A 14,331-nucleotide genomic window follows, 5' to 3' on the forward strand; every position below is an offset into this window, starting at 1 on the left:
CTTCGAAATTAAATTGTTTTTATATATGAAAGAATTAACATTTTTAAAAAAACAAGTGTCTATCCATCAAAATTATTTTGTAAATTTCTCACGTAAGCGCTTACAATAGAGTTTTTGTTTGTTCTTGTTGTTTTTGTTCCAAATTTACGACCAATTTAATAATTTAGTCCTTTCAAAAATTAAATACGGCTTGTTTCTGTTTAATTATTTTAATGGGTTTTAATAACTAGGCCCATCCATAATAAGGCCTAAAACATTTCAAAAACAGGCTGTCCAGTCCTCCTCTCATTCTCAAGAGACTATTTCTCTCTCAAGTTTGTTCTTGATGAAGTTCGCTAATTATTTGTTTTACGTGTTTGTGTACGCAAAAATCATATATTAATATCAGATCTAAAACAGTCGGTACTCAAATATCATATATTAGTACGTAGTTTTAATGTTTTGTACTCATTTTCATTTGCGAAAAGGCGCATGAGCTCAAGGAATACAAACAAATTTTGTTGTGGATAAGAGAATATAAATACTTAATTTTTTTGATAGATGTTTGATACAAATTTAAATTTAAGTGTGAGGATTCAAAGTAAATTATTTTTTAAAAAAAAAACTGTAAGCCAAAATATATTAAAAAGTTGCAATGTTGAAAGCGAAGTCTGTAGACTCTGCACGCCAGTTATGTGAATTGCTTCTGCAACATGTGTACAATAGAAATAAACCAAAATTTGCTGTGATCTCTTGTTCTCTAGTGAGAGAAAGGGATGCATGCTGCATAATTTTGAGAATAATATATTTTCTAAAATGAAAAATCCCTATCCTATAATTCTTTGTTATCATTTATATCAATAAATTGAAAATATATTATAATTATATAATTATCAGAATATCATATTTTTCTTAAATTTTAAATATAATTGAAACTTATACTTGAACTTTTGTTACGACCAGATTGGAGCTGACTACTCAAAAGGAAATAAAACAAGGGAAAATTTTCAATAACTCCCCATATCCCTTCTAAACTTTATCCTTACTGCCTATCCCTCAAATTCTTTGTTTTAGCTCCCCAATATTTTAAAATTTCCAATAATACCCTTATCCTTTTATTTTGCAATTGATTTTTCTTTTTAAAATAATGGTCCATCATGCTTCCGTAAAATAAATTAAATCTTTTACTTTTTTGACCAGAGTACCACCGGGTTATATCCACCGTATTTTACGAACTGCTCCTCACAGTCCAACCACGCGATCGCAACCGATGGTTACTAAGCAGATTCCTTCAGTAATACTTAGCACAGCTCTAATTCGTTTCCTACCTTAGAGCGTACAGCAAAAGATCAAATTTTGAAAATAATACATGAGAGGGGCTAAGAGCAAAGATCTCTTTTATTCAAACACAAATATTTAAATATTACATAGTAACCTCCTGCAGAGGAGGAGAAACTTGTTTAGCTACTTATCGTAGCTGAACTCTTAACACTCATAAAACTTGAAAAGAAAATATTACAACCTTGTATGAAAGAAATGGAGAAAATATTTGATGATCTTCACTTCCTTCTTCCGTCTTTATTTATAGAAGGCTCCTTCGGATTTGAAACTCGGATTTCAAATCTTCATTAGCCTTTACAGCTTACTTGGGGACCATGTAGTGGTTGAAGGGTCCCTGTCTAGATTATTAATCTGGACATCAACTTCTCATCCTCCTTTATCTCTTTTAGATACCATTGACGATGAGTTTCCAGGATATCGGCAATAATTTCATCTTTCTTATACTCTTGGAAATGATTTACTAACCATTTAAGAGCTTCTGCCTCTTTCCTCTTGTATGTTAACCTTCTTTTCAAAACTTTCAAATATACTCGATACATTTTTAAGTTTTGATTCTGGTGTGTTAACTGGTTTTAATTCTGTCCTTATTTATGGATGAATTTTCGGGACCAGTTAATTTTTTATTCATTGGATTCCTTTTAGATTGGTATCCAATGTTTGCTGAGTCATCCACCATTTGTTATTGGTGGTCCATTTGTCCTTTACCACTAATTAGTGGTTGTCTTGTTTCTACCACTCTCATGGTAGTGGTCCTGCTTTTGGTTAGTGGGTGAGTCACATGTCCATTATCAATTTTGTCGAGGAATCTTAGGCTTTTTGTTTCCCCGAGGAAAATGTGCATGTGGTTTTTCCTCACTTGTCCTTGCTTCGGTAAAATGTTTCCGATCAGATCTCGGTTTGAAACCTTTACCGAACTCTGGTTCTTTCTGAATTTGGCATTCAGGACAGATGTTCTCCGACCATCTTCCTATGTGTGCCATATTGCAGAACTTTCGGCGAGTCTCTTTGCTTGCCGGTATCTTGCTGTTCCACAAAAGATTTCTTTTCTTTTCAAATAGATCTTCTGCAAAACTTGTTGTCTTTCCTGTCATGGTATTTAACAGGAATGATCCGTTCACTGAATGATTGTAGAATTTGAACGGAAACTTGACTTTGTCCATCTCAGTGAGACAGACCCAAATACCCCAAGCTCTTCTGGTAGAAATATCATCTTCGGTAATTGAAGACACCACGGGTGTTTCTTCTGTCGGAGGGTCCTTGATGAATTTCTGGACATTTAAATCTGGCCTCCTTAGCTTGATGAAATGAAAGGCTTCATATGTGCCTTTCCCTGCTGGTTCTGGTGCTGCACCGAAAAAATACAACTCCAGAATATCCCCTCTGGACAAATAATCATTATTCGCCCAAGTTTCGTGAACAGCTTCCTGGATCCATTTTGGTAAACATGAAATCTCCGGAAAGCTAGGTGATGTAGTATAAACTGAGGCAAGGGCCCCAAATTCATACCATGCTTTAACCTCCTTTGGATATGAATTTTGTTTCATCCATACCCTTGGATATTTTCCTGAAACATCAACCCGATTGGTAGCTGGGTTAATGCCAATTCTTGTTTTTAATTTCTCCCAATTCTGTTGGTAAACCTGAAATAGAGAAATTGTTGCTTCGTTAGTACCAACCTTAGTTTTACCTTTGTCAATACAAGGCCTAAGGTTGATCTCTCCCTCTTCAATCCCCGAGGTGAAGGGTTGACTTGATGACTCAAGATAAGGATCAGGAGTCTCAATTTTTGTTTCAGCCGACTCATCTCGTGATGATCCCGACTTAACACTTGTGCAAGAGGTATTTGAATCCCCCGCTACAGGTATAGAGTCCTGTACTCGAAAACTCTCCATTTGAGAAACCAGTGGTCTCTCAATGCCCTGGAGGATAGGCCTTTGCGTTACAGACCATAACTGAGTATATGCCTGTAAACATCCTGTAATTCGATCAGAGACAATTCTCTTATCAGCTTGTTGTAGCCTTCCCGCAACTTCTGCGTTAACAGCTAACTTGTTAAACTTGGTTTGAAGCATTTCAAGGTGTTCCCTTAAATGCCTCTGCATCTTGATAATAGCATCTATGTCAATGCTGTCCATCTCTTGTTAAAAAATCTGCAAGAATATTTTCATGAGATTTAATTATCACAATATCAAAAATATAATTTTGACATAAAGCTTGCCATCGTAATAATCTAGCCTTCTCGGGTTTAGACTCAATTCTATTCCTTAAGAAAGCTTTAACTTGAGTGTTATCAACTTTCAAAGTGAATTTCTTTGCAAGTAAGAATAACGGCCATTTTTCAAAAGCCCTTTTTACTGCATAAAATTCCTTTTCGTTGATATGCCATCTTATGGCTTCTGCATCTGAGAATAACCCACTACAATATCTGCATGGTTGTTCTCCATCTGGTGTGAGCTTTGTTAATACTGCAGCCCACCAATGATCACTGGCATCGGTATATAATACCAGATCATCCTCGTCTTGAGGAATAGCCATCTTTGGAAGATTTTTACAAACTTTCTTTAAATGGATAAGTCCTTTTGTGTGTTCGTCTGTCCATATAAATCTAGCATTTTTTTTCAATAATGGACTGAACACCTTCCTGTGTTTTGCTAGGTTCTTAATAAACATCCCAGCAAAATTAACAACCCCTAAAAAACTTTGAAGTTGCTTCTTGTCTTTGAGATTTTCTGGAAAATTCTGCACCTTTTCTACTATGTGTTCTTGCAGAATTATTCCTGACTCATCGATTTCAATTCCGAGGAATTCAATCTTTCTTGTAGCAATGACTGCTTTCTTTTCAGATAAAACCAGTCCTTCTTTCTTGCAAACATTAGAGAAAATATCCAAATGTTTAACATGTTCATTCATATCTTTGGATGCTATTAAAACGTCGTCGATGTAAACAAACATAAATTTGAAATAATCTTTGAAAAGATTATCCATCTTTCTTTGAAATATCTGGGGTGAGTTAGCCAATCCCGTTGGTAATACTTCCCAAATATAATGTCCTTGAGGTGTGGAGAAAGCTGTGAATTTCTTGCTTCCTTCCTCCATCCGAATCTGATAAAATCCGGACTTACAATCAAATTTATAGAATATCTTTGCATTGCGTATGCAACTGATCAGATGTTCTCTGCTTGGTATGAAATACCCATCAAACTCCAGAATTTTATTAATTTCTTGATAATTAATAACCAATCTGGGTTTTCCTCGTTTTATCTCACCATGATTTCTTACCAGAAAACCTGGACTGCTATATGGTGGCATACCTGCTTTGATCAACCCAAGGTCCAAATGTTCCTTGATTATAATCTGCATATCCCTCTGATCAATGATGTTCATTGGGATGGGTTTACAACGGACAAATTCATACTCTTTGCCTTCCTTGATCTTAAGGCAAGCCCTGAGTTGATTTCTGTCCCACCATGCCAAGGGATCTTCGTTATAATTTTCTTTGATCCTCTTCTTGACATCTTCCAGTGATACCTTAGATTCAAACTCTACTTCATTTGTATGTAGAGTTATCTTAAGGTATTCTATATCTTCTGGTTGGAGTTCCTTATCTGCTCTTAACTGGAGCATTGTTTCTCCAAACCGTCTTGAATCTTTCATTTTTGGGTTCAGAAGTTTTCCTGAATCACCACGCTTGCTGCGAAACTGGATTGGCAATTTTCTGTAAAATGCCTCCCTAAGTCTCTGGACTATGATTTTGTGATCACATGGTGTTGTGAACACTAATCTTCTAGTCTCATTTTCTTGTGTATAGGACTTGAACATTTGTAGGAAGTTATTTCCTAACAATATGTCAGCTCCTGTATCATGAAAATAAATTGGTGGTGTCTTTACCTTGTACCAAGGTGTTTGTCCAGCACCGCCAATCATGATTTCAGTCATCTTAATCCCTTTACATAAGATTAAGATTATTCTGGAAAACTCTCTTCCAGCAATCTTGGGTAACTCTTCTTCCAAATTATTTGGAAAAACTCTTCGTTTTGCTGTACATATTCCAGCACCTGAATCAATATATGCAGCAAAATATTCTGCCTTATATTGTTCATACAACATTCCTACTGGAATGTATATGGAGAATGGACTTGTGGTCATTGGATTTTCCACATTTTATCTTCTGCCATAAACTCCATTCCATACTCTAGACGTTTCCAAGGTTTATGTTCCTCGAGAAACTCTAGTCCAAGAATCAGTCGATCTGATTCTTTTCCTGGAATTCTTTGAATATGAACCTCCAATTCCCCGATATTAATCAGTCCTTGGTAAGTTCCTATCATCGGTTGTTCCAAATAGTATACTGAATTACAAGGAAATTGATTCCTTTGCTTTGTAATGTCAAATACTATTTCTACCTCCTTCCACCCTTCTGGGCATCTAAGTTTTCCTATTGTAGAAAAACTTTTCAGCTCCTGTTGGGTTTCTATGACAGGCCTTTTATCCCATCTGTAACTTGTAATTCTGTCTCCTTGAAAAGATAGTCTTCTTGATTCCAATCTAAGACTTTGATTCCTCTGTAGAATTGGTTTGTCTTGGATCTGGATATCTGTTTCCTGTATGAAAGGAAACTCAACTCTTTCTGGATAAATTGCTTGAGCAACTTTTCCGAATATTTCAGGGATTTCAATAAACTCGTTTCTAATAAACAATTCAGAGTGATGTGTATTAGATAGAGCATATGAAATTTGATAGGTAATAGAATATGGCCTATTACCTTCTTTCATCAGCCTTTTTTCCTTGAAGTTCTGATGCAATGTCAAGGCTCGGCTGAAATCTCGATCTGCCAGGTTATAGGCTATCCTTGGATAGATTACCCCTACAATTTTTCCTGCACAGAGGTTTCCTGAGATTGTTCCCAGTACTGAATCTTGTAGATTCCCCATTCTTTTATCGCAAATAGCAATATCGATAGGTGAATCTATCCCTTCTTTGAAAGTAGCCTTTATCATAATTTGGATTGCTCCGATATGAATCCAAGACATAGTCCTTGCTACTTCTATCTTGAGTTTTTGTAATTCCTCCTTAATTTCTTCGGAAGGAATTAACTGCATCTCCATTCTATTTCCTGTAAGTTCCATTGGGATTGCCATTTCCCTTCTAGAAACTTTATAGATTAGATGATGCTTTCTGTTTCTTAGGCCAAGACTTCCTAAGAACTTTTCTACCTGTCCTGCAGAGAAACCTTGGTATCTCTGTAAACTCGGATTTTCTCTCATGATTCTTTGAACCATGTTATGAGATATTGTTGTCTGGCTAAAAAATCTAGACAAATCTTCATGTGTTTCGTGTCGAAACACCTCGTCTTCAGTCAGATTCCGATTCTGTTCCATCAGATTCTTCCTGGCTTAAGACTTCCTCTTCTTCATATATACTCTCATCTGAGGCAATGTCCTCAAATCGGTATACTTGAATGAGATCTTGGTAATAAACTGCATCTTCTATATCCGGAGTAGGATCGAAGCGTTTAATACCTCTTTTCTCATTTTCTGGACAGTTGGTTGAGATATGACCTTTTGCTCCACATGTCCAACAATTACAATCTTTGAAACTTTCATTGGCTCGCGTATGAGCTCTTCTAAAAGTTTCTTTTGTAGGTGTTATTCCTGTGCTTCGAGATGAACTCGATGCCTGGGATGATATCCTACTTCTCGATGGTCCGCTTCTTCGTCCAGATTTATAAGATCTGGCTTTCTGTCTAGACCATACGGTTCTTGGTTTCCAAGAACTCCTTCCACTTCGTGCATAAGGATGAGTCCTAAAACTTTTCCTTTTATGCTTTTGTGGTTTACTTCCAATAATTGTTGGAAGATCATTTTCCTTACAACACAAAGGAGTTCTTTTGTTGATACCCCTTAGTCGTTTGTAATTCTTTTGTAATGCTGTCATGTGACACCATTCTGCCAATTTTCCTTTAAGGAAAGAGGCTCTTCTTGCCAATGTATCTGGATTACCAGGTACGTATTCCCTTATGAGCATTTCTCTCCAAGAAAAGCTGCATAGCTATATCTTCTTCGACTCCTGAATTCCATCTATATTTGGTGAATAACATAATGTATTCATCTACCAAACATATATCATGTAATTCAAGACTATACAGAGCTTGAGTATATTTTTTCTTCTTCTCTGTATCTTGACTATTGAAATAGTCTACCCCTATAAAGTGTGCTTTGAATAGGGTAGCCATCTTTCCAGCGATCTCACTAAGAGATTCCCCAACTAGGACTGACTCTTTCATGTCTGATGAAGTCATGTCCCAAGCAATTTTCACTGATCCCATAAGACTCATTTCCAAAAGTTTAATGAATCCTTCTTTGTTGAGATCAAGTGTTCCTGCCGCAATCCTCATAGCAGATGTCCAATCGTCTATGAGATCTTCTCTGTTTTTGAAGTCCAATACATCAAGGTTAAGCATTACCCCGTAAAGATGTATATGATCTAAAACAGTTTTCCCATAGGGTGTTTGGTGCAAAGGAATTTGAGTTCTCCTTGCCCTTGTTCCCGCTGGGTGTGATCCTCCACCAGTATGGAAATCAGTCTGAGATTCTCTCATATTTACATTATGAGATCCCATACTTTCCCTTGGTGGTTCCTGAGAAGATGACCAGGTTATTGCAGGTGGTGTTTCACCTACTGCTGTATTCATCTTTAGATCTACTACTTTGAGATTTGCGAAAGATTCCGCAAGCTCTTGTAGATCCTCCAAACCAATCCTTTCTAAAGTTGTCATCAGATTAATTTCTTTTCTGAGACAGACTTGATTAGATTGATCATCTTTTCTTCTTCAGTTAAAGGTTTTGACACCACTCTGGCCTTCCCTTGTTGATGTAACAAAGGTTCGGTACCAAAGGATGGTGGTAACCAACCTCCTGAAGTTCTTTTACTAGAACTTGGTTGTTGTTCTTGTTTCTGTATTCTTGTTTGAATATCCTTTAAGATCTCAAGAATTTCTTCTTGTTTCTCTAGGACCTTTTCAACCCTTTGGGGTACATAATATAGCATATTGCCATAATTTTGTACCGTTTTCTGTATTTCTCTAAGATCCAGAGAGAGCTTAGAGGAGTCTGGTACTATCTCCAGAAATTTATTATTCTGAATCATAAATTTTTACCTGAGGGTGCTGTTGCTTCCCTTCGTAGTTCTTCTGTCTATACAGATCCATGGTTCTCTGAAGAATTTCTTCTGAGTAGATTTTGAAGTATGTTTTTACAGTTCTTTAAACCTTGTAAACGCATACCTTTCGTTCTGAGTTCAGTGAAGCATGTACTTCGCTGTAATTCTTGTTCTAATTGAATTATTTCCAGGGAAATAAGTTCAATTTCGAACTGGATGGTAGTCCCTGGCATATTTAACAGATCATTGAAGATCTGGTTTTTTCGGCCTGTAAGAGTCTACCTTTTGTGTATGCAAGGTTTTGCAAACACTGCTGTCTTTCATCAGGAGATAAATTTCCTGATTCCATGAGTTGTTTCAGATGCTTTATAGAACATCTGAATAGCTCTATTCGGAAACTAATGTTTCTGGAATAGAGATTGAAATGATTTCGGGGATTCCTAAATCCTTTCATTCCTTGATACATGACATATACCGTCATATGTCTGATGTTTCCATCAGATCTGTACCATAACTTTGTGGTCACCATTGGAACATACCTTTGTTCTCATATCTAACAATAGTTAGATAAACTTGTGTATATTCCAAAATATTGGAATAGTTCTTGTAAATTATTCTTCTCGAACTAAAGTTCGGATTCATAATTTTTTCGAAATTCTCCTTCTCATACATTTAGTTACTAGTAATAATAAAATTTTCGTGTTTGAAATAAATTAACCATGCTCTGATACCATTTTGTGAAAGCGCGGAGGATCAATTAAAATCAAAATAAGAATAAGGGGTATTTTCGTCTTTTTTAAACTTATAGGGAGTTTGAACAAAGTTTTTTAGGTTTAGGGAGTTGTAATAAAGTTTGGTTGGGTATTAGGGATTTATCTACAATTTACCCATAAAACAATGTGTTTACTAATTATATTTTTGATTTGTTTCAAAAAAAAATATTTTTTAGAAAAATTATGGTATGTATTGCGGTACTTTTTTTTTTTTTTTTTTGAATAGGTATGTATTGCGTACTTATTGGGTACTGTAATAAATAAAAAAGTAAGATCACGTATTTTAGAAAATTGTTCACTATTCGAAATTAGAGTAGGTCTCTTGTGAGACGATCTCACGAATCTTTATCTGTAAGACGTGTCAACCCTATCGATATTCACAATAAAAAGTAATACTCTTAGCATAAAAATTAATACTTTTTCACGGATGACCCAAATAAAAGATCTGTATCATAAAATGCGACCCGTGAGATCGTCTCACACAAGTTTTTGCCTAGAAAATTAATATTATTTTAAATTGAATAATTAATTTATATTCACATTAATCCTCGCGCAAATTTTTTACAAATAAGATCATTTGAATAGCTTTTTGGTAGCGCACTCTAGTGGACTCAATCCTATTTTTCATTGAGACATTCGTTTTAGAAGATATTTAAATGAGGTCGAAGTGAGTGAGTTCGCTAACCTTTTAGGGGTTCTAAACAAGGTTAGATTACAGAGGGGTGTGGGGGATTTTAGAGTCTGAGTAGGAGACTATTCATGTATGTTCTCTGTTGGAACCTTTTATAATTCCTTCTTTCTTTTTTCATCTTTCCCTTATTTTCCTTACTTTGAAAATATCTGGAAATTACCGATCCATCATAAAATTCAGTTTTTGCGTGGATTATGGCTATGGGAAAACTATCCACTTGTAGTTCGATGCGAAGAAGGTGGCCTCTATGTATGTTATGTTCGCATTGGTGCACTTTATGTCAGAAGCACGAAGAAAATCAGGATCACTTGTTGGTGCATTGTTCTTTTTCAAAAGACATTTGGACAAAATTTTTGCTAGAGTTGGGTTTTCAGTGGTTATATCCGAGGAGGGCTGTAGATATGATTGTCATGGAGGCGGGAGGAGTTCCAAGCAGAAAATTTATGATCTTCTCGCACATTATGATACATTGTACCCTTTGGTCTATATGGTTGGAGAGAGATCAAAGAATGTTTCAAGAGGTTTCGGAGACAGCGGACGAAGTTCGGGAGAAGATCAAGTTCAGGGTTGCGAGTTGGACAAAAAATATTAAAGACTTTAATCATTGGTCTATTTTTGATTTGATTAAGGATTGGAAATATGTATGTCCATGAAATTAGTAGGATAGTACTTTCAAGTTGTGATACCTCTCCTCGTGCGGATTACTCCCTAGTATGGTAAAACTTTATCTATTAATAAAATCTAATTTCTTATCAATATTTTTTTTTGGGCTTATTTATTTGAATAATAATATTAGTTTTGTTAGTCCCTTCAAAATTATAACATGTCATAAATGTGATTGTCAAATCACATCAAGAAAGTGAATATATATTTATTTGTGATATGACTCAATTATGATAATATTTTTTTAATAAAAATAATATTTTCTTATGTATAAATCAAATAAAATATACGTATCATAAATTGATTTATAAGACTGTCTCAGATGAGTTTTTCTGATATAAGAAATACATAATAATTGAGTGGACATAATTCATTGAGTTTATAGACCATGTGCATTTCTTTTTCAAAGACCCAAATAATAATATTTGAATATAGACATTTTTTGTAGAATGTCACCTCTTTTCAAATAAATAAATGGAATAAAAAGTAGAAAATGAGATACAATTATCAATCCAACAACAGAGAACTTTCAAAGAATCCATTCTCTTCTTCAAGCCATAATCTAGCTCAAATCCTCGAAAATCTTCGTCCATTTTTGCCATGGCCAATCAATCCCACAAGCTCCACTTCATTCTGTTCCCTCTCATGGCTCCGGGGCACATGATTCCTATGATAGACATCGCGAAATTACTGGCACAAAGAGGTGTAGTTGTCACAATAATCACCACGCCCCTCAATGCGAACAGATTCAGCACAGCGATTGATCGTGCGAAAGAATCAGGCCTGGAAATTCATCTCCTCAGGATCCGGTTTCCGTCCTCGGAAGCAGGGTTACCGGAAGGGTGCGAGAATCTTGATTCGCTTCCCTCACTGGATTTGGCTTCAAATTTCTTTGTAGCCCTTAGTTTGTTGCAGAAAGAAGTGGGAGAATTGTTCGAGGAGCTAAAACCTCGGCCGAACTGCCTTATTTCAGACATGGGTTTGCCCTGGACTACTCAAATTGCTGAAAAGTTTCAGATTCCTAGAATGGTTTTCCATGGAACTTGCTGTTTCTCCCTCTTGTGCTCGCACAATATTGTATCGTCCAAGATTCTTGATACCTTGAGTTCAGATTCGGAGCAATTCGAGGTTCCGAATCTTCCTGATTCGATCAGATTAAGAAAATTCCATGTTACGGGTTCCACGAATAGGAGCTCGTCTGTTATAAAAGATGTTTCAGATCAAATCAGAGCTGCAGAAAAGACATCATTCGGGGTAGTGGTAAATACTTTTCAAGAATTGGAGGCGGAGTATGTGAAGGAATATAGCAAAGCCAAAGGTGAAAATGTCTGGTGCATTGGCCCTGTTTCGTTGTGCAACAAAAATAGCTTGGATTTGGTCGACAGAGGAAACAAAGCTTCCATCGATGAGCAAGATTGCTTAAAATGGCTCGATTTACACGAGCCCGGATCAGCGATTTACGCTAGTCTCGGGAGCTTATCGCGTCTAATAACACCGCAAATGATCGAGCTTGCACTTGGTCTGGAGGAATCGAACAGGCCTTTTATTTGGTCATTAGGAGGAGGCGACAAATCAGGTGAACTGGAGAGATGGATCCTGGAAAACGGATTTGAAGAAAGGGTTAACGGAAGAGGACTCATAATCCGGGGATGGGCTCCCCAACTCCTGATCCTCTCACATAAAGCAATCGGAGGATTCTTGACGCATGCCGGATGGAACTCGACGCTCGAAGGGATCTCGGCAGGGGTGCCAATGGTGACATGGCCACTTTTTGCAGAGCAATTTTGCAACGAGAAACTGGTCACGGAAGTTCTGAAGATTGGAGTGAGTGTTGGTGTGGAAACGCCTGTCAAGTGGGGAGAGGAAGAAAAAGTCGGAGTTTTGGTAAAAAGGGATGATGTTAAGAAAGCTTTGGATATGGTGATGGATGGAGGGGAAAATGGAGAAGAAAGGAGGAGAAAAGCTAGGGAGCTTGGAGAAATGGCGAACAAGGCCATCAATGGAGGTTCTTCTTATGGTAATATTTCGAGTTTGATTCAAGAGATTATGGCTAAATCAAATCTTGGTGACACCAGTGGCGAAGAGACTATCCTTGTATAGAAGGAAATTAAAAGTTTTAAGCTCTAAAAATTTGAACTTGCCAAGTCTGTCTACTTCTTTTTTCTGATGATACTATTACAATTTATGGTAGATTCGATACTACATGTGGGATGCTACTCCACATGATTTGGATGGACAAGATTCACATACATATGTATTCCCACATGGTTTGGATGGACAAGATTCACATACATACGTGATTTTAAAAAATTTAGTGAACCCCATGTATGTGTGTTAAATTTGGGCTCTTGATTCTATCATGGGGTAGTGTCCCTACATATAGGATGGAATGAACCACAATTTATAGAGATGGAGATGATGCAGAATTAAAAAAATATACATAGAAAGTTAAATATTCAATCTAAAAAACTTGTATTTTTTTTTGCTACGGGATGGGGACACTAATTACATAAAATTATTTCTGGGCACTCTCCTGAATCTACTTATTTCTAACTTGTCTTCATCGATAATCTTCCTAAGCCTTGGCGAAGGGTCCTCGACACTTCATAAAAAACTTGTATTATTAAATGATAATAAACTAAACATACATAAAGCAATATAGTTTGAAACAACGCAAAAAAAATATTTATTCATGCACACACTATATATTAGGGAAAGTAACAAAAAAAAAAACAATTTAGATCGAGATGAAATGACATACAAAATATATAGATAATAAAACATATGTTAATTTAAATTTACAGTTTAACATCAATTATCTACTATCAGGTTAAGTCGATGCTATCTAAGAGGGCATTGCCCCCATCCATTAATTCTTTGTCACGTGTCAATTAAATTTTTTTTTAATTTCACAAACATGCACAATCATGGTTAAGTGATTTCAAAATTTGACTATTCTCTTTCGACCATAGTTTTGTCATTTCGAAATTTTCAAATTCTTTCTCTTCCCGTCTTCTCTCTCGGAGTCCATCATTCCTCTTTTACAGCATGGAAACAAGCTCCAATATCTTTTTAGTAGTGAAGCCAATTTATTAAAGAAAAATAAGTAAGGTAAATTAACTCAAAATATATATTATATTTTTTCGTTCAAATTAATTGTTTATTGAATTTGTTTAGTCAATGTTTGAATAAATTTTTGTCAATAAAATTATCATTATATATGGTCATGAGAATAAATCTACAAATGTAAATAAATTGTCATATCACTATTGTTATAATTAAGTACTATTTGATAATATATAATTATGAAGAGACTTAAATAAAATAAAATACACAAGAGAAATTAAAATAATTAATCATTCAATTTATTTTATTCTTATTATTAGTGGGAAAAAACAAATGAAAAAATTGATTGATTTTCTACATCTCTTTCTGATTTTAGCAAATTTATAAAAATATCTTTCTAATATCATATCATATAATGTATGTGGATGAACGATTCATTTCAGCAACACTTTATAATTACTTTTGTTTTAAATTTTGTAATTTTTTGATCAATAATTTTTAAATTCATAATTAAATTTTGGGTTATAAAATGTTATATTTGTTCAAGCATTTAGAAATCAATAATTTGACAAAAAAAGTTGATTAAATATTATTTTTGTTTCAATTCAAATAATTTATTTAATTTAAAAGTAATAATTGTTATTTTACCTTTTTTTTTGT

General features: G+C 35.3%; 1 protein-coding gene across 1 annotated transcript; it reads left to right on the forward strand.

The window, feature by feature from the left end:
* The first annotated feature begins 11,070 nt into the window (after window positions 1-11,070).
* LOC140839798 (UDP-glycosyltransferase 73C3-like) lies at window positions 11,071-12,879 on the forward strand. The gene has a single exon (XM_073206739.1). The coding sequence runs from the start codon at window positions 11,206-11,208 to the stop codon at window positions 12,703-12,705; it is 1,500 nt and encodes a 499-aa protein (XP_073062840.1). The 5' UTR covers window positions 11,071-11,205; the 3' UTR covers window positions 12,706-12,879.
* Window positions 12,880-14,331: the final 1,452 nt, after the last annotated feature.

This window comes from Primulina eburnea, chromosome 8 (genome assembly GCF_022965805.1).
Source record: "Primulina eburnea isolate SZY01 chromosome 8, ASM2296580v1, whole genome shotgun sequence".
Classification (NCBI taxonomy): domain Eukaryota; kingdom Viridiplantae; phylum Streptophyta; class Magnoliopsida; order Lamiales; family Gesneriaceae; genus Primulina; species Primulina eburnea.